General features: G+C 42.0%; 1 protein-coding gene across 1 annotated transcript; it reads right to left on the reverse strand.

The window, feature by feature from the left end:
* Positions 1-1,171: 1,171 nt before the first annotated feature.
* On the reverse strand, positions 1,172-21,305 carry fer (fer (fps/fes related) tyrosine kinase). The gene is made up of 20 exons (XM_038271992.1): positions 21,120-21,305; positions 13,964-14,091; positions 10,649-10,780; positions 10,405-10,578; positions 10,233-10,332; positions 9,966-10,149; positions 9,701-9,838; positions 9,497-9,616; positions 9,027-9,149; positions 8,731-8,929; positions 8,561-8,659; positions 8,111-8,317; positions 7,881-8,003; positions 5,468-5,524; positions 5,274-5,392; positions 5,101-5,195; positions 4,894-5,017; positions 4,665-4,819; positions 2,083-2,205; positions 1,172-2,009 (listed from the first exon to the last, which is right to left on the reverse strand). Exons 2-20 carry the CDS (start codon positions 14,030-14,032, stop codon positions 1,873-1,875), a joined length of 2,478 nt encoding a protein of 825 aa, XP_038127920.1. The 5' UTR covers positions 14,033-14,091; positions 21,120-21,305; the 3' UTR covers positions 1,172-1,872.
* Between the last annotated feature and the right edge of the window lie 4,516 nt (positions 21,306-25,821).

Here is a 25,821-nt window from a genome sequence, read left to right on the forward strand (position 1 = left end):
AACGACTGAGACAGAACCCCTGCTGTGCCCTGACTGCAGAGCTACAACTGGAGGAAACTCAAGCTTTCCAAATGGACATGGAAAAAGGTTCGCAGGTCTGGCATGATTAGGGACAGAATAAGCAACATGTCTTTTGATGATGCTAATCATATCGTGTGTTTACTGCTGAGTAAAGACAACGCTAATTGATGCTAAAGAATGGACTGCATGCTACGCTATGCTACAGGAATATGTGTTGAGCTGTTGCTAAAGCTTAGACAAGCTTTATTCACTAAGGATTTAAACACTGATATAACATTAGTGTTCATGTGTTCCTCAGATGCTCATTACATTTCCATTACCAAGTCTGACCAAGAGTCATTTAGTGGAATCCTGATGTCTATTCGCTGCTAGCTAAAGAGGGTAAAGAATCATTTAACTAAAGGTTTTTTGTTCTTGATTAAGCAAATCCTTGAATAAAACATTATTTGGCCAAATAATGTTTTATTCACCTCGTGGATTTGCATTGTGAATCGGTCTGAAAACATTCCAATTTCTTTAAATTAGTGAAAAGCTAATTTGATCATATCCCAAATTATTCCAGATAAACTTTGGTTTCAAACACAGAATCCATCTTAAACTGTAATATGTTTTTCTCCCTTCCTCTTTGTACATAGTAGTTAGTTTAGTTTAGTTTTACTAGTCTTAGTTGAGAGTGTTAAACTGAAATACGTTTGACTTGGAGCTGAATGATTTTTGTTAATAAACTCTTATATTTTGAACAGAAGTTGTGGTGAATTTATTCCATATATGTGCAGAATTAACTGTTTGACCATGATTAGTGCTCGAATCACTCTTTCATCTATTGTTCTAACACACAGTTAGTAGGACTGTGTGTCATAAACAGTATATAACAGCTGAAATAATATCTGATTAAATAAGATATTTTACCCCCCCCCCCACCAGGGAGGGCAATAAACATCTTAAAGTATCAGAAATTTAAATTCCCAGCTGACTGGGAATAGAATTGAACATAAAATCATAACATTTAATTGGCGTCCCTGATTGCTGGGCCCGTTGAATATAACATGACTGTGTTATTAATATTAAAGTTAATATTAAATAATCAGTCAAACTAAAGGACTTTCCCAGTCCTTCACCTCTGAACCCGTTTCCTCCAACAAACCAGAGCTTTTTACAGTCATATGATTTATTTTCATTATAAATGATACAAATTCTTTATAACAAGTTTATAAAAAACAAAAACAAAAGATTAGTGCTGAAAACAAAACACTGGAGTTCACTGACTCAGACAGCAGGTGGCGCTCTGAGCTCATTTCAGCTCGGTCCTCACACAGGTCCGGGAAATGATGATGACCAACCGAGCAGGGGTTCATGATCTTTCAGTTACCATGACGACCCTTTTAGTAAGAAGCATTGTTAGTCAAAGACAGACTGGGCGGGGACTGAGGTGACTGACAGCTGGCTGTTGTAAATAAAAACAAATTAAAACAATAAATAAAGGAGAAGTTAAAGTAAAAGAAACAGGAAAGAGTTTTAGGATGGAAGACGTCTGATGCTAAGGGGCGGGGCTTAGTGGCTTTTCTTTACATTCCGTGTATAATAAAAAACAAAAGCTGGTGTAAAAAATAAACATTTTGAAACGTCGCACTTCGTTCAGATCTGCGACTTTTGTTCATTTAAGCGTTTTTTTTCTCCACTGCACTGTTTCCATCTGGTTTTGCTTTTCTTTTAGTGTTTGTTTACGACTCGTCGCCCGTTTCTTAGCACCTGTGCACTAAGACCCCTTGTGTGACATCACTTCCCGAACAGCAAGTAAGACTCAGGCCCCGCCCACTCCGCTGCTGAGGGCGTGGCCACCTCCTCCTCCACTCATTTCTTCTTGATGGCAGCGAGATCCCTCTGCAGTTCGGAGAACTTGGGCCGCTCCTCTGGGTTGTACTGCCAGCAGCGCTGCATCACTTTGTACACCTCGTCAGGGCAGCGCTGAGGACACGACATCCTGTAGCCTAGCAACCATAAAGCACATAGTTAGCTTCTCATCGTACAAACGACTTCTAAACTCCAGCGCTTCTTTTTTACCTTTCTCCACCTGCTCCCGAGCCTGCTGATTGGTCATTCCCGGATAAGGACACACCCCCAGGCTGAAGGTCTCCCACAGCAGGATCCCATAACTCCATACGTCACTTTCTGAGCTGTAGCGGCCTGCGGCGGCCAATCAGACGAGAGGAGACGCAGTCAGCATATATAGTGATCTCAGAGGGAATTTTATTCCATTGTTGGTGGAAACAAACATGTTTTATAAAGAAAAAAAAAATGCAATCCAGGAATTTAAAAATGTTTGAATAAATAAAGATTTTGTTTCGTCAAATTTTTTTCCTTCGCAGAATTTTAAGTTTCTATTTTTTAGATTTTATAGTTTCCATTTTATTTTTAATTTTATTTACATATTTTAGATTTTTAAATTAAAAAAAATGATACAGGATTTATACATAAAATGTTTTTTGTTGTTTTTTTTTATTAATTTCTTCACTTTTTTTAGACTGATTTTTAGAAATGTCATGATTTAGCGTTTGGATATAGTTCGAAGTGAAGAGAACGTCCAACGCAATTAGAAGAAAATGCAATTTGTAAAACTCAATCTAAAAAAAGAGAAATTCAAAAAATAAATTGAAAATAAAAAATGTGTAACAATAAAATTTGATTTCCAGTCAGCCTCTGTAATCAGGAAATTCATAAAATCCTAGCTTCCCTGCCGTGTTGCATGATTTCCAGTGATTATTCTGCTTAGCAGTGTCATGAACCTCAACGTCTGTCGTTGTTTCCTGCGTCTGGAAGCCCTGATTAGTAGGGCTGGGCGATATAGAAAAAAAGCTTATCGATAAAAAAAAATGCATATTGATCGATATCGATAATTATTGAAAAGATTTGAAACCATATTTTATGTGCAGCTCTGCCTGGACTTTTTATAATATTGCTAAATGATTTAATTTTAATAAAAAACACAAACACAGACTTCGAATTAAATCTTTATTTAACCAACTTTTTTAACCATAACAGAATTGTTTTAAAGAAAAATAACTTAAAAGACCTGAGTTATGTTATTAAATACTGACAAAGAATAAACTAAAGTCACCAGAAAAGTGACCAAAATAAATATAATAATATAAATGCCCCCCCACCGCCGCCGCCGCCCCCGTTTCCTGCTTTAACCTGAGTTATTACTTTGAAGTTTCTGGCCCCTCAGCATTTTTATCTCAATTGTTAGAACTACGTGGGAAACTGCCCAGAACTTAAAATATATATATATTTTCCGAAGATTCCTCGGAGGAGAGCCGCGTCGGGGCCTACACAGCTCGTACTCCTGCGGGTGTGAGCGGCTGAGATGATAAAAAAAAAAAAAAAAAAAGTTGGTTGTGTTATCAGACTTCGTTTTCACTGGTTCCCGACACATTTTACAGATGACTGTGGTTTGTTTTTGGTCCGACTTGCCATAACCGAAATACTGCCAGACTGCCGAACTACGAAAAACCCTTCTTTGAAACAATTTCCTCCGCCTCTCCTTGCAGCACATCTTCATGTGCTCTGTGTTGTGGTTTGAGAGGGCGGCGCTTTGTGACGGCATGCCTGGGTCCGCGATTGTGATTGGTTGGGAGGAAGCAGTGACTAGCATAAACCTACATGCTAGGCTACAATGAGAAGGAAGGAAAACTGCGTTTCTTTTTTATCGAACTTTTATCGACCCTCTTTTTTTTTATTGCGCCAAACGTCTATCGATCGATATATATCGTTATTGAATTATCGCCCAGCCCTACTGATTAGACGATCGTTTGTCGTTTCCACTTCCCAAAATCCGACTCTGTCAACTAAATTCACCAAAGGCTGCCTTCTTCACCCGACGCTCTGCAAACTTCCTGAATGTTACGGGCGCCGCCATGTTGGTTTGCTTTTTTCCCTCTAGAGAGCAGTAGTACCGTAGATCAGCGGTATATATATAAAATTTATCGACGATCAGAGTCTGAGTGGTGTTTTATTTTGAAAAATATAAAAAATTGCGGTATTATCTCCCGATTACATCAGTCGGTGCATCTGTGCCTCTTGACACAGGTTAATTCAGGTTAAGACTCATCCTTTCTATAACATCCTTTCTTTGTGAAGCGGGATTTTCTGTGGTTAAAGCGACCAAAACAAAGCTACGGAGCAGACTGGACATCAGGAGCGCACTTCGTCTGTCATTGTCTCCGATTACGCCTAGATGGGACCGGCTTATTTCGGAGAAACAAGCTCAGGGCTCCCAATAATTCAACATAACGGTGAGTTTTATTTTTATGCTGTTTGTATTTGATTTCATGCCAGTCGTATCATTTATTTGATCGTATTTACTCCACCACACTTTAAAGGCCGGTCTGTGAAAATATTGTCTGACATATAACCGGTCCGTGGTGCAAAAGAGGTTGGGGACCGCTGCCGTAGATCACTTCTAGGAGGTCATTAACCGCGCTAGCATGGTGTATAAACGGTCTTAAGGAACCGAGCTCGGCTCTCTGGATTGTATTTTTTTTCAATTTTCCATTCACAAAACTTTTCCTTTTAGCAATGATTCCCTCCATAATGTTTTAGCTGCTCTGATTCGTGTTCAGGGTCTGGGACGAAGCAGCCGTTACCGTAGTTCAGGGCCTCTGGCGCGGTCCATTTGATGGGGATCTGTTTGAGTCCAGAGGAGGAATAAACTCCGTCATCCTCCTGCCGACTCATCCCAAAGTCGCTGATCTTCAACACGTTGCTTTCTCCAACCAGACAGTTCCTGGCTGCCAGGTCCCTGAGGAGAACAGGTTTACGCTCGCGTTCAGCTGAAACAACAGGAGGAGGCTCACCTGTTAGCAGCTGAGCTACCTGTGGATGCAGTTTTTGCTCTCCAGGTAAGCCATCCCCGCTGCAGCGTCCACCGCAAAGCGAACCAGCTGCTTCGCCTTCAGCTCCTCCTTCTTCTTCCTCAGGAAGGACAGGAAGTCTCCCCCTGGGAGGTTAAATCAGATAAACTGTTAGGGGACTGACCAATGAGAGCCCAGCAGGGAGGGAGTGAACAAAAGCTCCACCCACCAGAAACCAGCTCCATGACGATATAGATGGGCTGCCTCTGAGTACAAACACCGATCAGCTTCACAATGTTGGGGTGGTCGTACTGCTTCAGGATCCTGCAACCAATCGGATATAAAAGTGTCTAAAAACGGTTTTTCCTTCCGGGTTTTTAATCACGGACATATTTTAGTCACCTGGCCTCAGACAGGAAGCGGATCTTCAGCTCTGGAGGTAAATCTTCTTTGCACGTTTTGACAGCAACGGGCATTTTGTCCCGCAGCAGCGTTCCTTTGAAGACCTCCCCGAAGTTCCCCTGGCGAACGACAAAGAGGCGTTCAAGGACCGGGGGATTGTAAAGAAAGAGGGTGCAAACAGGAAGTGAGGTCACCTTTCCCAGCAGCTCTCCCAGAACCACGTCTTCATGGTTCAGGATCCACTTCTTATCCTGAAGAAAAAGAAAAACAGACTTTTCACGCTGCGTTTCATTCTGATCTCTCCTTTATTGGGAGACCGTTCGTCATGGAGGCAGCTGGAAAGATGAAGCTCTGCTGGAAATATAGGTTCTATTCTATTCAGTCTATTTCTATAGCGCCAATTCACAACACATGTCATCTCAGGTCACTTTCCAGTTCACCAGATCATCCAGTCAGATTGATTCAAAGTTTTCTATCTAAGGAAAACCAGCTGATTGCATCGACTCATTGACTCTTCAGCAATCCCTCACACTAAGCATGCTTGTAGCGACAGTGGAGAGGAAAAACTCCCTTTGAACAGGAAGAAACCTCCAGCAGAACCAGGCTCAGTGTGAGCGGCCATCTGCTGAGGCCCACTGGGGTTCAAGGAGACAGAAGCAGACATAGAAAAAGAAGCATAGATACAAAAGACCAGGAAACACGCAGCCAGGCAGAGAAGCTCCGAGTCAGCTCCCACGGTTAGAGAAACAGGACTACACTGAAAAATAGGCTGATCTCCCAGACGAGCTTAGGGCCCCACAGACGGTGGATTGTTTTAAGAATTTCCTTTTTAGAAATGCCTACAATTGCTGATTTTTAGATTTTTTTATAGGCTACGTTTGCCTTTGAATGTATTGATTTTAATGATTGTGTTTTTACTCTGTTTTATATTTTATTGTCTTTTAACCTTGTTTTAATTTTCCCTTTCTTTTAAATGTAGCACAGTGAGATTTGAATTCAAATGTAAATTATTATTATTATTATCCCCAACATCTATATAAAAAGGTGCTTCTGGGACGGATCAGGTAGTGACAAGCAACAGGAGAACAGACAGGAGAGCGCCTACTACTGGTCAGGAGGGGTTAAACTTGGAGCTTTATCCTTTAAATTTAGCAGCGCTGCAACTAACCATAATTATTGCTAATCGATCGATTGATTAGTTTCTTAAAGAAGTTTCTTAAAGAAGACTTTTTGTGAAATTAAACCCGGTGAAAATAAAACTTTTCCACTTGAGCAGCTCTGTATTGAACACATTGACAGATGAAAAAGATTTTTTATCTTAAGTCGGGAGTACACTGTACGATTTTTTGCCCTTTTCGGGCCGACTTTCAGCCTGATGGTGGGTGGTGTTGCATACAGAGGGTAACGAGGCGATCAGCCTCTAACGACCGCCTCCCCATCAGGAATCATAAGGTCGGGAGAAAATCAAACATGTTTGATTTTCAGTCGGCCGTCGTAAGGTGGTCATGGGCAAATCTCTCAGTGCGCAAACAAGGATTCTTCTTCTTCTTCTTCCTCTCAGAGGAAAACCCAGCAGCATGGCGGGGGTGCAATGAGTCAAATGGAGTTGTTTCTATAAAATTGACAGACCGTAGTAGCCACGTTTGCTCAGCCATGTCTTTGTCCAAATACGTCGTCTCCTTTTCTTTTTCAGGCTTTCAGCACAAAATTACCCAAATTGCCAAGGCAGTGCGTTTCACTCTAGTGACCTTCATATTCCTCTTTCGTTTGGCTTCCAGATAGACGAGTCCGTGTAGCGCCATCTCACTGCGGAGCTGAGTCCCACCCGGTTTTTAGACGTACAGTGTGAGCAGGTAGATCGTATCACAGCGTCGGGTCGCACAGTGTGAGAACAAACATGGCGAGCTGTGACCTCACACTGAGCTGTAGCTGCGTGCAATGATTAGAAATGTCGTACAGCATAAGCCCAGCTTTAACAATTCGGGTATAATTCCTGCTCTAAGTGGGTCGCTCTACCAGCTAAAGACACATTTTAGAGTCTCTATACTTCAGTTAATAATTAAATGATTAATAAATTACTTGACTATTATTTTAATAATTAATCCGATTCTTTCAACCTTAAAATTTAGATTTTCAAATTGAGGATAGTAAGGACTTGTGAAGGACACTGCAAAAAATCTAAATCTTGATAAGTAATTTTTTCTTAAAATAAGTGAATTTGTTCTTGAATTGAGGAGATAAAAGAGACATCTTGCCAACGGAACAAGACTATTTAGATTTAAGATAAGAAAAGACAATGGCATTGTCTTATTTCAAGTGAATATGATCTAGTTATCTTATTCTAAGAGTAAAATTACTCATTCCATTGGCAAACTATCTAATTTACCTTCTCAAATCAAAGGTAAATACACTTAATTTAAGAAATTTTTACGTATTTCTAGATCGTGTTTCCAGTGACGCTAAACTGCTAACGGCGCTTCTCAGCTGCTCACCCAGAGAGCAAAACCTCCTCCTGGCAAATCACATCCTGATCTTAGATATAAACCTCCTGATCAAAGGCAAAAACATTTCATTTATTAATAACGTGTTTGTTTGTAAGGCGGTTACCTTGACGACAGGATTCAGCAGAATAACTCCAGACTTCTTAGTGATGACTTGTTTGGTAGAGAAGTGATGCTCGATGAGCTGAGGAATAGTGGGGAATCCCGTCCCTTCAAACCGATACTGACTCTACCGGAGAGAGAGAGACAGAAAAAGGGGCGGAGCTAGGGTGGGTTTCTAACCTGTGACCTCAGGTGTGTCTGTGCTGCTTCAGGTGTCAGCGTGAGGATACGTACATCAGCGTACTGGATGATGAAGTGTCGCCGCTGGTCGTCGGAGAACACCGACAGGACGTACTCGCCCGGTTTGCCGTGACTCTCCCTCACCAGGAAGTCTCCCTGTTGCCGTAGCAACTCCTGAGCCTCTGTGCGGGGGATGGCTCCGTGGTACCACTCCTGCTCTGCGAGCGGCCGCTCCGATGTGGGAATCACGTCGAAGAACTGCTGCTCAAAGGAAGACAACAAAACGCACGCTGTAGGCGGAGTCAACGGAAACATGGAGGGTCAAATATGGAGGATAAAACCGGACAGGAAGGAGGAAATACAGAAAAAAACTCATTAGGGTTAGAACTGCTCTGGAATCCTGGTTCCTCTGGAGCATCAAGGGAAGGGCGCAAGCGTCACGCCGCCTCTGTGATCAGACTCACGTAGGAGGAATTTCAAGGCAGTGCGACAACACAAACTCACCGAAGTGGAGGAGCCCAGCATGGATTTAGGAGATCGGATCATCCCAGCCAACGAGTGGCGCAGCGTGTCGAAGCGAGAGCTCTTCTCCTTCACCTTGTCCTGAAATAAAGAACGTTCTGATTACTGAAAACCTGCTGAGGAAAAGCCGCTTCAGAAACGGCTTCATTTACCGTGGAGGAGACGGAACGAGTGTCGTCCTCATACTGCAGCGCGGGCAGCGCCGGCGGGGGTGGAGAAGCCACTGCGGCTGCCATTTTGGCATCCAGCAATGCTTTCTGGGAAAGCAGGGAAGCCTCTGAGCTGCGCAGTGATTGGACCGTGTGACGGAGCTCCAGGAGGGACAGTTTCTGACTCAGCAGCAGGACACAGCTGGGGAGGGCGAGACACACAGAGAGAGAGAGGACCAATGAGGAGACAGGAGACGGTGGGAGACGGATGGCTGCTGGTCCCGCCTCCTCAGACTCACTCGCTCTTCCTCTCTGCGCTCTGCTGACTCGTCTGGATCCTGGCTTCCAGGTCGTTGGCTAATGTCTCCTTTTCTTGTAGGTTCTTCTGCGTCAGCGTCAGCTCCTCCGTCTTTGAGGACAACCTGACAGAACAAAGACGTTTCCTCTGATTAACGATGAAAGATTTGCAGCGTTTCCTCAGAAATCCGTCTGATCTGACTATTGTGGGATTCATTTAACAAAGTTCTCTCTCCTTAAAGTTCCAACCGTTTCATTTCCGAATCCTCCTCAGTGGTGCCCGACTTTGACACAATGGGAGCCCACTGCTCCCCGAGGGGACGGGTTAAATGCAGAGCTCATTTCTCCATTGTGAAGATCAATAAAGTTCAATTTTTATATTATAATTATTATTATAAACTGGCGCCATATAAAGAACCAACTGCATCAAACTGATGACCACAGGAAGTGCTTTTATTTTGTAGGAGCTCACATGCTCTGTAAGCTGTCTGCCGTCAGCGTGTTCCACAGGATCTCATTGGCTGGGATGTTATCCGTCTCGTCCAATAAAGACGCATCAAATTCCACGCTCGCCTCGGGCGCCACTGGAGACCTGCGGGTGGGAGAAACCGATGGTCACCATGGCAACCAGCCCGAGCCAAAACAAACAAAACATAAAACCGGCAGCAGCGCTCACCTGTAGGCGTCGATGAAGTGCTGATATTCTGCCAGCGGATCGATTTGCTGAACGGCCGCTGAGATCTCCTGGTGGACTTTAACGATCTCCTCCGTCAGCAGGCTGCTGATCTCATAATACTCCTCCAGAATACTTTTACTGCAGAGCGTAAAAACAAGCGTCACTTTAACTACGGAGCACAGGAAGAGTTCATCACCGCTCTGATCAGCGTGTTTCAGTAACAACGATCCAGCGCCGCGCTCGGTGGGCGGGTCACGTGACTCACAGTGCCAGCGTCATGTCCTCCTGCATCCTCTGCAGCGCGTCCAGCAGCGCGGGCGCCGCCTGCTGACGGTGTTTGTCCTGCTGCGTCTGGGCGCCGCACACCGCCAACACGTAGTTGTTGTGGAGGTTATGAAGCTTCGCCGTCGCTTTGTCGTAGCGTTCCCGGGCCCGCTCAGCTTCCCGGCCTGTGATTGGACGGAGGGAGAGGGGGGGCTCAGTGGAACAAGAAGTGCAGCTAGCCAAAGGTAGCGGCCTGGCTAACACCAACCTTTGGCTAGCGCCTCTCGGTACTTGTCTTTGGCGTTGTTGGCGTCACGGCTCAGCTGACGATAGGATGTCTTCAGCTTCTCCAGGTCACTTTTGGTTACCTAGCAACAACAAACACTTATAGTACCTGTGGGCGGAGCCCAGACCCCGCTCCTTTCTGTGTTGCTAGGTACCTTGTGGTTGTAGCTCTCCAGCTGCTGATGAAGACTCTGGTAGCTCTTCTTCACCTGCTGCTTGTCGCGGATCAGCGTGGCGAGGCGGTGCAGCGGCCCGGAGTTCAGGTCGTCTGCGTGGCTCCTCATGATTCGACCCAATGCCTCCGTCTGACGAATCACCTGCGACCACGACTGACAGAGCCATCCGGACTTAGTCGGCGGCGGCTGATCGGCCGGCTGCCCAAACGGGCGAGCGGCTTACCTTGCTGACGGTGCTGACGTAGTCCGCGGCTTCCTGCTTCTCCGTTTGCTGAGTCATGCTGAGCAGCAGGGCGGCGTACTCTTTGTCGCTCTTCACCCGCAACGTCATGAAGCGTTTCACCGTCTCCAGCAGCTGAAGGGAAACGCAGATTAGGTCAGAATGAGGGGCGGAGGCTCCGCTAATGTTAGTCAGCACCTGATGTCACCTGATGGAGACATTAGCTGCATTTCCACCGCCCATTTCAATCAGAGATAAGTGTTGAGTGTAAAGGCTGGTTTATGCTCAGAAATCCGGTCCTCTGCGTGTCGCAGTGAACACAAATATGCCCCGCCCCTTTTACAGACATTCTGCTGCACCTCTCCAAACTTGTAGGTGACCGCAGACAGGAGGCCTCTGATTGGTCAACTCTACACCCGCTCTACACTATGCGTATTTCCTGTTTGGTTCTTTACCGGCTTGTTTTGTTTGTATGTCCGTCATTGTGGAAAACGTCTCGTGAAGATGAGCTAGAAGAGCGAGAACGCTGGGACCCTTTTTCCACCTGGATCCCCGCTCTTTTTTGCCCTCATGTCCCACCGTTGTCGCACAAATTTGCCCCCACTTCCTGACCTCCTCGGCCGTATCTAGACTAGGGGTGAGTATTGGCATGGGTGTTGCGATACGATGCTTGTCACGATACAATATCATCACTTTATTGCATTATAACCATATATAGCGATTTTTTTTCCTGCTATCAAAATTAAATGTAAAGATAAAAAAGCAACCTCTGTATATGTTCATCAGATGATATTGATGGTTGAGTTATTTTGGTATCCATGTTGTTTGGGGTTTAAGTGAGTCCATGTCTTCCACTGTTAACGCCTCAACTATAAATAATATGCTGCACCGGACAGCAAAAGGGCGCCACAGCGCCATCTGCCAGAGTGGTGGTACAAAGGTAGCCCATTTTCCCTCAGTTTGAGGTAAAAATGTTTTCCTTTAAAAAAAAATAAATACTAGGAACTAAAAGATCGATATATCAGGCAGCCAAAAATCGCGATATATTGCCAAAATGATTTTTTTCCACACCCCTAATCTAGACCCACAGCTAGTTCCTGATTGTCCCTCTTGCATTGTGGCGTGGAATAACATAGCGCAGACCATGCTTCAATATTGGGCGTAGATCAAAAATATCTGTGACAAGCTCACTGCGACAAACTGCTAGGGGAGGATAACCACACCTTAAAGGGCACGCACAACTGAACCAGAGCGTGCCAGACACAACTGAAGTGCGCTAACATGGTACTAGCTCATCAGTAGAGCTCAGCGCGGTTCAGTTCTGGCTCAGTTCTCAGATAACTTACACCCCATTTCCACTACCCTTGAAAAACCGATCCATGCCGAGACCGGTCCGAGCTCGGATCAGTTAACCAGGCCGAGCTCGGTTCTGACGACCGTTTCCACATCACGCTATCTCGGTTCCTCGCCTCCTAGTGACGATCTGCGGTATTACTGCCAGTATGGAAGGAGGAAATCAAGCAGTTGGTGGCGGTAATGCACCAAAAGTTGTTTGCAAAACCGCCATAAAACACAAGAAGAAGAAGACGAAGAAGGAGGGAATCAAGCAAATCAAAATGGCGGCGCCCGTCACATTCAGAAAGTTATGCTTGATTATTATTGCTGTAATTCGGTGTTATTATTTAAAATGACATTATTTAAAATGTTGTGTGGAGAAGATTTCGATTATTGTTTATAGTTGAAGAAGAGGTTGTTGTTCTTCTTCTGTTTCCGGAGGGGCATTACCGCCACCTACTGGATTGGAGTGTGAATGGGGATGTGCAGCCAGACCGAGATGAAGCGTTCTGCTCATGCGCTCTTGTTATCAGAGAACCGAGCCAGGGAAAAACCGAGCCGAGCCCACCTCTGGAACTGGTCTGCAGTTAGCTCGGTCCGGTTGTGTCTAGCTCGGTTCAGTTCAGTTTGCTTTCCATTTACACACGATAAGTTATCTCAGTTACTGAGCTCGGACCGGTCTCGGCACGGTTTTTCAAGGGTAGTGTAAATGGGGTAAAAATGCGTATGAGCAGAACGCCTCATCTCCTTACTATCAGCCTCTGTAACCATGAAATTTCAGCCATTCAGAAAAATCCTAGCTTCCCTACCGTGACGCATGATTTCCAGTGATGATTCTGCTTAGCAGTGTGACGCACCTCAACGTCAGTCGCCGTTTCCTGCATCTTTAAACCCTGATTAGACGGTCATTTGTCATATCCACTTCCCAAAAGGTGACTCTGTCAAGTAAATTCACCAAAGGCTGCCCTCTTGGCCTGACTCCCAGCAAACTTCCTGAATGTTACAGGCACCGCCATGTTGGTTTGCTTGTTTAACTATAGAGCAGTAGTACCGTAGATCGCCACTAGGAGGTAAGGAGCCACGCTAGCATGGTGTGTAAATGGTGGTAAGAACCGACCGTGGCATGGATCGGTTTTCAGAGGGTAGTGGAAATGGGGTTAATAACATCAGCAGACAGAGATGAGCATCAAACTCAGTACTTTTATAGGTACTGACTGAATACTATTGGTACTACCGAGTATCGTGTCAGCTGAGACTGACCACCTTCCATCGCTTTGGAGGAGGGAGGGGCTGACAGCAGCGCTCGCTGCTGGAGACAGGAAACTCAATCAGAGGTATAGGCTAAAGTCTCCAACAAGTCAGAAAAAGTCAATAACTTTGAAAAGTCACTGAATAAAGGAAAACAAAGGCGAGGCTTATTGGTATAGCATCATTCTGTACATGGACAATTCAAAGTGCTTTACATGAAAAATAAGAACAAAATAAAAAATAGAAAGATTTGTAAAGCAACTAAAGAGTTTAATTTCTTTAATCTTTAATCAAACCCAGCAGACAAACAGATTTGGTCCCAGTCCCCGCCTCAATAGGTCCAGCGTGTCTCCGGTCGGGTTAATTAATAGATCAAATGTGAGACGCCGGATCACTTCCTGTCAAGGTTACAGCTGTAATCTCCTGTTATCAGCAGGGATCCTGATATGATCATTGTGAGGCGTCGCCACTAGAATACTTCAGCTGATTTCTCACCCTGATGGCACGGACACGCATCAGAACTCTGAAGACGCAGAGCCAGACGTCGGATCAGGACCTGAAAACGGATCGTTGCAGCAAAAATCTTCAGAGGAAATAAACCTGGAGTCCTACATTCATCTTTGTCTTAAAGTCTGAGTCCAACGGAGCGCGACACGAAGCGACGGTGCGTCCAGTGACAGCAAAGAGGTCGGATCTTCCAGCAGAGAACAAACCGCCCAGCGGTCCATCGCCTACCTTCAGCTCCCAGTCCTGCAGCTTCAGTAAACCCTCATGGGAGTTGATGAGATCCCGACCAAAGCCCATCCTGGAAAAAGTGGTTCCGTCTCTAAAAGTGGAGGAAAGAAAGGCCTGAGGGCATGGTCCTGTGGAGACAGAGGGGACAGATGGTTAGCCTGAGGATTCACCGGACCAGAACCACACCAGCCTCCATCAGAGCAGGTGGGTCCAGTCTGCATCGGAGGAACACAGGCCTCTACAGGAACAGATCCAGTAAACGCAACATCAGAACCAGCAGGAGCCGAATGAAGTGTCATAAGACTCTGGTCTGACCTCAAAGTCCTGTCAACAATCGGCTCTGTTCTGCCCGGCGACAGTTTACCATCACAAGAACTTCCTGCTGCACAGCTGCTCCTCTGAGGTGGAAACAGGAGCAGGTCTGAGCCGGGCCGGGCCACGCCTCCAACTCCTCCAGTCAGAGCCAGAGGAGAGCAGCCATCTGTGACTAGAGTCGCTGAATAAGTGCAGACTTTACTCATCTGGACGCTTTCTGATTTAAATCCAAACTTTGCAGCGATTGAGTTGATTTCTTCCCTTAACAGGAGAACAGAAGACCTCGCCTATTCAGTCAGGCCAACAATTCCCTTTAACAACCCCCTTTCAGAGACACAGACAGGTATGGGGCATTGCAGGCCAACAAAAGAAGCCAAACGACCCCCATTCCAAAGGGGTGGACCCGTTTGTCCGTTTCTATTTACATGTTTTCTAAACAAAAAAAAAAGGCTTTGTTGGGTTATTCTATAAAACCTGGAACTTAACGTTATTTCTGACATTTTGAATTAAAAAAGCTTCCTGGATGGAAGAGAAACGAAAATAACACGCTGCTGCCATTTTGCACATCTCTGATGTTGCTGCTATTTTCAGATATCCATTACTGTAAAAATGTCCTGTATGTTGGTTAATGTTTTCTTCAGGTGCAGTTTTATATTATTAAAACACTTTACAGTATTTTATTGTTTAACTTTTAACTCTTTTATTATGTTATTTTTATACATTATTCTAAGGTCCACATTTGTGTGACATTTTTTTGTGTATAATCTTTTTGCTGCTGTAACGCCAGGATTTCCCCATTGTGGGACAATAAGGGGATTTTTTATTCTTTTCAATTCGTTGATGTAATGTTCTAATCATCCACTAGAGGGCACCGCTGTCGACTCTTAAAGGAATAGTACACCCAAAACATGATTAGCCTTCATTTTCTACTCACCCCCATGCTGAACAACACTCTGGAGTACTTTTTTGATATCTCAAATGCATCTGGAGATCTGGGAGGCTTCTTGCTGTCTGCTGACATTCAAATAATGGAGGTCTATGGCGCCCGAGGCAGAAAGGTCCATAAAAGTCCACAAAAAACGTGTCAATATTCCTCCATACTGCTCGTCCAATGTATTCCAAGTGTCCTGAGTGGGTAGCATCCAGAATTTACTCGAAACGAAGTCATTTAGAATGTTTTTAGAGCATAAACAGTAGTGTATAGGACTTCCTGAAAGCGCGTTCATGACGCTACGGAAGCCGGCAGACCAAACCAGCGCATTCAGCTCGGCAAAGAACTCATGCTCTTCCTCAACACTGAAGTCCTCAGACATTTTTCTTTCGTTGTTTCTTTCTTTGCACAGGTAAACAGCACATTTCTTCTTCTACGCTTGCATTATCGGCAGAGCAGACGCTGAATGCGCACTTTCATCTGGTTTGGTCTGCCACGGTTTCCGTAGACTCGTGAACTCGCTTTTAGGAAATCCTATACACTACTGTTTATGCTCTAAAAACATTCTAAATGACTTCGTTTCGAGTAAATTCTGGACGCTACCCACTCAGGACACTTGGAATACATTGGACAAGCAGTATGGAGGAATATTGACACGTTTTTTGTGGACTTTTATGGACCTTTCTGCCTCGGGCGCCATAGACCTCCATTATTTGAATGTCAGCAGACAGCAAGAAGCCTCCCAGATCTCCAGATGCATTTGAGATATCAAAAAAGTACTCCAGAGTGTTGTTCAGCATGGGGGTGAGTAGAAAATGAAGGCTAATCATGTTTTGGGTGTACTATTCCTTTAAGCAAGAATTTTGAAAGGCATCTAAACAGCCTCAGTGTTCAGTCAAGATGTGGGTGTTTGGAGGAGAGATGCTGTCAGCTGGATAAAGTTTGGATAAATCCTAAGAATAGATTGGTTGTTTTTCCAACCAATCTAGTTGCCTAAAGCTAATTTGGTTAGAATAAACAATGTAATGATCACAATTTGAGCAAACAATCGGACAAAGCCAGTGTATAGGTGTAACATTCATTTTAATACATTGTTTACATTTTGCATTACACTTAAAAAAAAAAATAAAATAATAATAAATATATATATATATATATATCTCAAATATCTATATATATATATATATATCTCAAATGTTCCATTTAATTTAAAATACATTTAAAATGATTCATCAAATGATTTGTTATTTTGAAAACTTTATGTAAAAAAATGATATAATTACTTTACTGTATGTGTATAAATATACATATATAGAAGTAAATACATATATTTCTATTAATCACTAGACTGTTAATAGTTATTTTTGGGTCACAGGTTAAAACATTTAAAAACTTCTGTTTTATGGTGAATTTGCAAACAGAAAAGCTCAATTTTAAATTTCATTTTCTGCCTCGTTTCAGGTAACTTTTTATTGACATTCGGGGTTAAACAATTAATTGTGATTAACTGAATATTGAAATAATTCTCAACTATTTTAATAATCGATTAATCGTCAACTGGAGTGTAGACACTCTAAAACATGCCTTTAGCTGACAGAGCGACACACTTAGAGCAGGAATTATACCAAAAAAAAAAAGTGTATATATATATATATATATATATATATATATATATATATATATATATATATATATATATATATATATATATATATATATACATAAAGTCAGAATTGTGAGAAAAAAGTCAGAATTCTAAGAGAAAAGTCAGAATTCTGACATTAAAGTCTACTTTTTCTGATTTTTTTCTCAGAATTCTGACTTTTTTCCCATATTTAACTGAAATAAAATTTTAAAATCAGTTAACTTTTTTTTCAGTGGCCCTAATCCTCTTCCTTATGTACCATTGAATTATGTCCATTTATTTTTATGTATTTCAGTTTTTAGCTGCTCTGCAGGTTGGATCCAAAAGGTAGAAACCATGCGACCGTTTCTCTGTCAGTAAACTGTGTACCAGTTTATTACTTTATTATTATTTGATGATGCAAACAGATGGATAGGAGACTGTAAACAGGCTGTAATAAGTTTATAGTCCTTCTCTGAATGATCTGATCATTGAACTGTTGATCACAGATAGAGACATTACTGCCAGAAATGGAGCCAAAAAAAATTTTTGCTTTGGGCCCCAGGAAGGACTGGGCCCTTTATCCAAATGTCTACTGATTTATTGTTTTATTCAACTCTAGAATATTCTACTGTTTTAACATTAATGGAATCAGAGGTTAGTAATAAATGGATCAGTTGATTAAAAAATAGAAATGAATCAAACCTTTTCTCATAGTGCAACATTAAAATATATTGAGTTAAATTATTTTTAATAATGGAGAGGCATTTTTGATATTTTGATTTAAAGTCTATTATTACAGCATTATGCGCACGTTCCAAGCATTAAATGTAATACTGACATTTTATAAACCTGGGAAATAATCGTCTGAAATTTGTCCAGGATTCTGTTGTTCTTCACAGACTTTCAGAGGCTTTTATTGAGTTTATATGGATACAGAAATTATATTGGTTCAATTCAGGAAATATTTGATAAAATACGATTAATCTGCATCATCCTGCCGCCACATTCGTCAATATTAAATATCACATCAGAGCAATATTCTGTGATATCATCAGCAAGCAGGAAAAAAAGCTATTTAGTTGTTAAAAATGGCCACTCAGGTCAGACAAAAGAAGGGGAATTAAAAAATGTAAAAAATGTGCAGAAAATATGCAATAAAAACAACAGACCATTTACAAAAAATATATATACACATCTTTGCACGTATAGAGGAGGTGATTACTATTTTAGTTTTTTGGGAACAGAGATTCTGCTCGGAGGAAGGATCTGCAGAGACGCTTATTAGGGCACCTAAAGAGCAGCAGTGTATCGCTGACGGAGCTCTCCGGCTCTAAATAGATCAGACTAGGCTTGTCCCGATCCGATCCACGCATCGGATCGGACGCCGATATTGGCAAAAAAATTGGTATCGGCAAGGCATGTAAAAATGCCAATCCAGACTGCCGATCCAGTTTTTGTTTAAAAATCCGGTCCGTATTTTCCAGTTTCGTCGATTGAAACCATCCATTCCACTATTTTGCGCCAGTGTTCCCCACGAATCCGGTCCGCATTTTCCAGAACACCTTCAACACACCCACAGGTCTTTTTGGGTCTGTCTCCCAGCCTAACCATTAAAACAGGTGAATTGGAAGATAGCGGGGAAAATGTCAGCCGTGTGGGATTATTTTATCCTGCACGATGTGTAGATGGAGACTAGGTGTGGAGGAGATTGGGGAGTATAAGGCATTTTTGTGTAATAGTTCACTATTATTTGCACTGATTTTTTTTAAGCAGTGTCTTTTTTCAAGAGTAGAGTCCTGATTCTAAGTTAATAGACTATTTTCCACTCTTGTCTGTTTTGCATTTTTATTAAAACTTACAGTAATACTTGCACCTTTAACTGTTTACGGTTTTACTGCTCACTGTGCAATTTCAGATTGCTATTCATAATTTTGTCCAGTTTGTGTTTATCTGTTAATTAACAGGTAAGTTTGTTGTTACCAATCATTGTGTTTTATTCAATCTCACCTAATTCAGCTGGCTAGATGTTATCAAGAGTACTAAAACCCTTTTCAACATGAGTCTTACAACTAAGGCTAAATACTTTAACTTAAACTTAAATACATGCTCGGATAGGCTGGTATCGGCCAGTATCGGTATCGGATCGGAAGTCCAAAAACAATATCGGTATCGGATCGGAAGTGAAAAAACCTGGATCGGGACATCTCTAGATCAGACTCATCATTTTTAGTTACATCTACTGTACCTCACAAAGGTCTGAGCAGCAGAAGCCGTCAGTGTTTGAAAAGTCTCATTTGTATTTAAGAGCACCGACTTATGAGCTCTTTAAATTTGCATCGTCATCATTTTCTACAGCAAACTAAGACTGGAGCAGTGAAGGTGTATCATGACCCAGTAAAATACATTAGAGTCAGTTAAAAATAAAAATATATAAATCAGTACTGGCAAAGGTTAAAATTATGCCTCAGGCTTTTTAAAGATCAGTGATCAATCTGATCAGTAAAGGATTCATTCTCTTCATTTATTTTTTAAACACAGTAAAACAATCAAACAGACATGGAGTTCAGAGAAGCATCTCAGCATCAGCATCAGCTTTCCATCAGGTCTGCACTGTGGGAAAGTTTCAATGCTGGAACCAACCTCCTTTAGACCTTCACCCCACCGACAGACATGTTTAATGCAAGAAGCACAGATTTTATCTATGATTTCTCTTTTGGACCAGTTTTAGTCCGTGAGGCAGACACCCTGTCTACTTTTAAGGCTAGGCTTAAAACTTTCCTTTTTGATAAAGCTTCTAGTTAGAGTGGCTCAGGTTATCCTGAGCTATCTCTATAGTTCTGCTGCTATAGGCTTAGACTGCTGGAGGACATAGGGACCCCTTTTTCATCATTCTGCTTCATTCTATCTCTATTCTCCCACTCTGCAGAATCTGTTAGTTCAATCTCTAACGTTCTGCTCTCTCTGCTTTTTCTCATAGTAGCTTCATCTGGTCTGTTCCTGTTTGGCTGTGACTCCATCCTGGAGAGAAACATCAGCTGTGCTGCTGCCATCAACACCTTTGTTAATAGATGTTGGAGCTTGGCCTGTTTTCCAGTGTAGTCCTGTTTCTCTGACTGTGACTAACTGGATGTGCTCTCTTCATCCTCTGACATGGGAGCTCGTCCGCCTGGCTGTGTGTTTCCTGGACGGGGCCGCCTTTACAGCTGCTTTTTCTATGTCTGCTTCTGTCTCCTTGAACCCCAGTGGGCCTCAGCAGATGGCCGCTCACACTGAGCCTGGTTCTGCTGGAGGTTTCTTCCTGTTAAAAGCGAGTTTTTCCTCTCCACTGTCGCTACAAGCATGCTTAGTGTGAGGGATTGCTGAAGAGTCAATGAGTCGATGCAATCAGCTGGTTTTCCTTAGATAGAAAACTTGTGAACACTGGTGAATTGGTGCTTTAGAAATAAACTGAATTGAATTTTGTCTGCTTTTAGAGTTGTACATTTTTCTTTTTAAGAGTTCATCCTTTTTAAATGCTTCTCTCACTGTAGTTTGTTGTTTTAATAAAATAATGATTAATCTTTATTAAGCAGCACATGGAAGAGAAGATCTCAGTACAGCTTCTGAAAGCAAGTTATGGCAAAGATGGTTGGAGTCACTCTGAGGTTCTGAGGGCCTAAAGTTAAACACCAGAGTTGATGTTTCAGCTGAAATGTTGAAGCATTAAACCGAGCAGAGAGCTGCTGGGTCAGATTAGCTGCTACTCCCACACACAGCTCTGCAGAGGATGGCAGAGGCCACCACAGAGTCAGAGGAGGTCTTCAGCTCCAGAGGATCTCAGTCAAATATTCAGATCTGATCAGATCAGAGAAAATAGTCTGAAGTCTGAAGATAAAAACATGAGGATTTAAATCTAAACAGCTTCAATCTCCTCCATCACTAAAGGACCAACGGCTGACAGACAGAGGGTGTTTTCAGGCTGATGGGAGGCAGAGCTAATGTTGATATTAGCTGCTAGTGAAAGTTACAGGATGCTAATATTAGCTCCATTCAATCCAATGGGAAAAAGTTAGCTAGTTATTGTTGACACCTAGCTGCTACAGCTCCAGTTAAACTGAAACATTTTCACTCAGAACACCTCAGGAGCCTTACCCCCGTCCCGTCCCAGAACCCGTCCCAGCTTCAGCCCTCCGTCTGGCCCCAGAAAACGGAGGAACCAGCCGGACTGGAGCTGGCAGTCTGAGACCTCCAGGGTTGGGGAGCAGACCGCTGTTTTCCCGGAGCTTTCTGTTGGATTAACTGACCTGAAAACGAGTCAAAGCGGCGGAAGAAGCTCCGTCTGGTCACCGCGCGCCCAGCTGCTCCTCCCCGGGACTCATGGCGTCCTCTTCACCGAGTTTATCTACACCGTTACTCGGACTTTGCTGCTGTTGTGCGGCTGCGGAGCTAAACGCTAACAGGGAGGGGCTTCCGCCGGAAAAGGAAAACCGGGAGGAGATGGGAGAGGTGCTAGGAGACGGGATGGGTGGGAGGAGCCAGTCACGTGACGGGAGCCTGAGGCAACAAGGAGCAGAAGCAACATGGATCAGGGCAAATATTTAATAATCTAAGTATAGTTGATGATTCAGGAGCAAAAACGCATTAAAAAAAGATAAAGCTTAGAGTTGGTACAGGAGGATTTAGAGCTGCGCAAACTAAATAAATGTCAATAGATTAAATTTATTATTATAGCGACAATTCACAACACCTTACAGTTCACCAGATCATCCAGTCAGATTGATTCAAAGTTTTCTATCTAAGGAAAACCAGTTGATTGCATCGACTCATTGACTCTTCAGCAATCCCTCACACTAAGCATGCTTGTAGCGACAGTGGAGAGGAAAAACTCCCTTTTAACAAGAAGTAATCTCCACCAGAACCAGACTCAGTGTGAGCGGCCATCTGCTGAGGCCCACTGGGGTTCAATTAGACAGAAGCAGACATAGAAAAAGAAGCATAGATACAAAAAGCAACTGTAAACCAGCTCCACAGACGTTCCCCGTCCAGGAAACACACAGCCAGGCAGACGAGCTCCGAGCCAGCTCCCATGTCAGAGGATGAAGAGAGCACATCCAGTTTGTCACAGTCAGAGAAACAGGACTACACTTAAAAAACAGGCCAAGCTCCAACATCTATAAACAAAGGTGTTGATGGCAGCAGCACAGCTGTTATTTCTCTCCAGGATGGAGTCACAGCCAAACAGGAAGTGGAGAGAATAGAGATACAATGATGAAAAAGGGGTCCCTATGTCCTCCAGCAGTCTAAGCCTATAGCAGCATAACTATAAAGATAGCCCAGGATAACCTGAGCCACTCTAACTAGAAGCTTTATCAAAAAGGAATATGAGAAGAACACATTCAGCTATAAATTATTGGTTAAATCTGCGAGAAAATAACCTGGATAATAAAACACTGGATGGATTATTAGTAAAATATTAGAAGAATTTTAAAAAACAAATTTCAGAAACAAGTCAAGTATCAACTCTAAATCTCTAAATGTAATATATATTTACTTGTGAAGTAATTTTTTTAAATGAATGTAATTTTAGAATAACATTTCATTTTTGTATACATAATTTTAGACGTGTTTTTGATTATTTCATGCTACAATTTACTACTTAATTACACCTTGTACAATTTAATAGTGTTTATAATAATTAAAGATATAGTGGAGGATTGTCACAAAATTGTTTAAAGACCTGCCCTCTCCACAAAAAATGCACATGCACAACCCTGTACCCGATCCCAACAGGGAACGTCTATTAAAAGCGTGCGAGAGCGTGCACAAGAAGAAATGGGCTCGTGCATGGGCGGTTCTAGACAGGGGCCAGCGGGGGGCCAGTGCCCCTGTAAATCATGTCCTGGCCCCTGTTATGAAGAAATAATACTTAAAAGAAATTTTAATGATGATATATGCTGGAACAGACATGGTTACTGGATCTATTTTTTTTCTTTACAAATGATGCTTTACTAATTGTTTAAAAACAATAAGGTGATAGCTTCAGTCGTATTGAGATATGATCCCATGTCTCATCTGCTCAATGATTTTTTTCCCCAGAACAAATTTAAAATAAATACTCAAATTTTTACAGCTGAATTTATCAGTTTTTCATGAGTTCTAATTCAGATTTTATAGAAAATGGTAATTTTAACTTACATTAAGTGGGAAAATGTGTAGAATTCCTAAATTATGAATCTATATTGACCTCATAAGAAATATAATTTCAATTCCACCTAAATGAATAGAAATGTCACTTTAGGCAGCTCTCTTAATACATTTGAATTCCTTGCCATGTTTTTAATGTCATGCTTTTCTGGGCCCCCATGAAAACACTCTGGCCCCCTCCTGGCCCCCTGGTACATTTGGTCTAAAACCGTCACTGGGCTCGTGGATCCAGAACCTGAACTGGGCTCCTGTTTCACAGTTGCTGCTTGCACCGCTCGTACAAGCTTAATATCCAAAAGAAGATTTGCAATTTTTTCACTTTGTCAGACTCACCAGCGGTAAGTAAAAATGGCGATGAGCACGTAGGACGGCCTTACATAAACAAATCACCAGTGTAGCGACTAAAATCCTATATAAATCAATTTTTCTTAAAATCCGTGCATTTTTTCTTGAATTGAGGAGGTAAATGAGACACTTTGCCAATGGAACAAGACAATTTACATTTAAAATAAGAAAAAAACAATTGCATTTTCTTATTTCAAGTGAATTTTATCTAATTATCTTATTTTAAGAGTAAAAATACTCATTCCATTGGCAAATACTCTTACTTACCTACTCAAATTAAGGGTAAATACACTTAATTTAAGAAATCTTTACTTATTTCTAGATTACTTCTGCAGTGTACTGGTGGTTGTTGTTGAAAGGCATTGCTTTTACGTGAGCTCAATTAAGATTCACAGCGCCGATCTTCCGTTTGACATAAAATAAAGTCATTTATTTTCAGCACAATGTCCATTGTCTTTCTGTTTCCCTTAAGATCCACATAAATTCGACATAAATCCAAACCAAGCACAGTAGAAAACTGTTTGCCTATTAACAACACCTGAACAGAATTGATGGTTGACCTTAAATAACCCATCCCCCCCATAAGACACTCAGAACTCAAAATTAAATACGCCCCCTGGTGGCGACAAACACCAAAGGATAAATGGCTCCAACAACCAGAATGATTGACAAATAGGAGGACCACTTATTTAGATGATCCACCCGGAAATGGCAGGGGGAAAAAAACATCCTCCTCTATACCTTTAAATAGATTATTAATCAACTATAAATCAACAGTTTCCCACATATTACTGACAGCTCCTCTATCTCACCGTCCCTTCAGGTTAAGAATCTGGGTGTCGTCCTCATAGCTCCCTATCCTTTCAATCCCATATCATTAACATTACCCGGTCCGCCTACTTCCACTTAAGAAGCATCAACTGCCTCCGTCCCTCCATTACTCCACACACTGCTGCCATATTTGTCCATAGCCTCGTAACGTCATGACTGGACTATTGTCACTCTCTCCTATTTGGCCTTCCTTAACCCTGTAATGCCAAATGTATCGTATTTGATACATACGGTTTCTGAAATGTTTTGCGTCTGACACCTTTTGCACAATTTAATGGTAAAAACTTTGCTCAAAATCCTATTGTACACAATCAGATATACCTGATAACAGCCAGTAGAAGACTACACAAAAAATAATCTTGACTTATCGCATAGTAATAAATTATTAATATCAAAAATGTATTTCTGTTTTTTTTCTTTTTATATATTTTGTTAAAAGGCCAAATAAGGATTTCAAACCAAAAAAAAAAAAAGTAATTTTCTGTTTTGTTTTATTCTTGGATCGGGCTTTAAAGGGTTAATATTCATTTCTCTGTCCCAGCCTTTGTATTTTTTTAATGGTTTTTATTCTGTTTTAACTTTGTTTCTGCCAATGAGTTTTTATCTTTTGTACGGTGACCTTGAATGTCCAGAAAGGCACCTTTGAAATAAAAAAAGTATTATTATTAAATAAATATTATATTAACCTTGTCAGGATTTGGTTATGGAGTGTTGACCCAAAAACAGATGCAGGAAGGCAGAGGTGAATTTCTTTAGATTTAATTAAAAAAGGGAAACTGAAAACAAAGGCAGGTTTTTCAAAAATCCAATAATGAAAACAAAGTCCAAACAAGCATCCAATCAGGAGTCCAAAAAAAAATTCGAAAAGAATCAAACATAAAAACTAGTCAAAACGAACCAGAAACAGTGGAGACATCAGGGGAATCACTGTCACAACGAGGAAGTCTCAGGAAGACGGAGTTGGAGGAAGTTTGATAAAGTTTGGCAGTGTTTGACGAGGACCCAGCAAAGGGGAACCGAAGAAAGAGGGCTTTTTAAAGGAGACTGAGACAAAGAGGGGGCTAATGAGGAAACTGGGAGCAGGTGTGCACAGAACAAGAGAGGGAAAGAGCTAGGGAAGAAGAAGAACACAAGAGGGCAGCAGAGAGCAACAAATAGAAACCTGGAAATAACAACAAAATGATAATCAAATAACTAAGACTATAAAACATGGAGAAAAGAAAACTAAAACACTAGAAAACAAGGAGTAAAGTAAGACTGAATACTCAAAAGAAAAACATAAAAGAAACAGAAACCTGACAAACCTATATCATTTTAGATTTGTATTTCCCTTCCCTTACCTCTGGAATTATTCATGAGAAATACATAATTCACCTTCTAGTGTCCAGGGACACTTTCAGCTACTTTCTGCACTAAACCCCCAAAGGTTTTTATCTGTTGATGAATAGGATGCTGTAACATTTTGGAAGCTGCCAACAAACAGAGTGAGTGACAGTGAGTCACTGTTTAGGCGTTTATAATATGAAGGGCTTCTGTAATGCTGTTGTACAGGTAGGCCTACTGCTTCCCATTGAGACGCCAGAAGCCAGACAGCTATTAGAGATGGCTGTCATGATCCTTAGGTGT

This window comes from Cyprinodon tularosa, unplaced genomic scaffold (genome assembly GCF_016077235.1).
Source record: "Cyprinodon tularosa strain WSP-4 unplaced genomic scaffold, ASM1607723v1 ctg813, whole genome shotgun sequence".
Classification (NCBI taxonomy): Eukaryota; Metazoa; Chordata; class Actinopteri; order Cyprinodontiformes; family Cyprinodontidae; genus Cyprinodon; species Cyprinodon tularosa.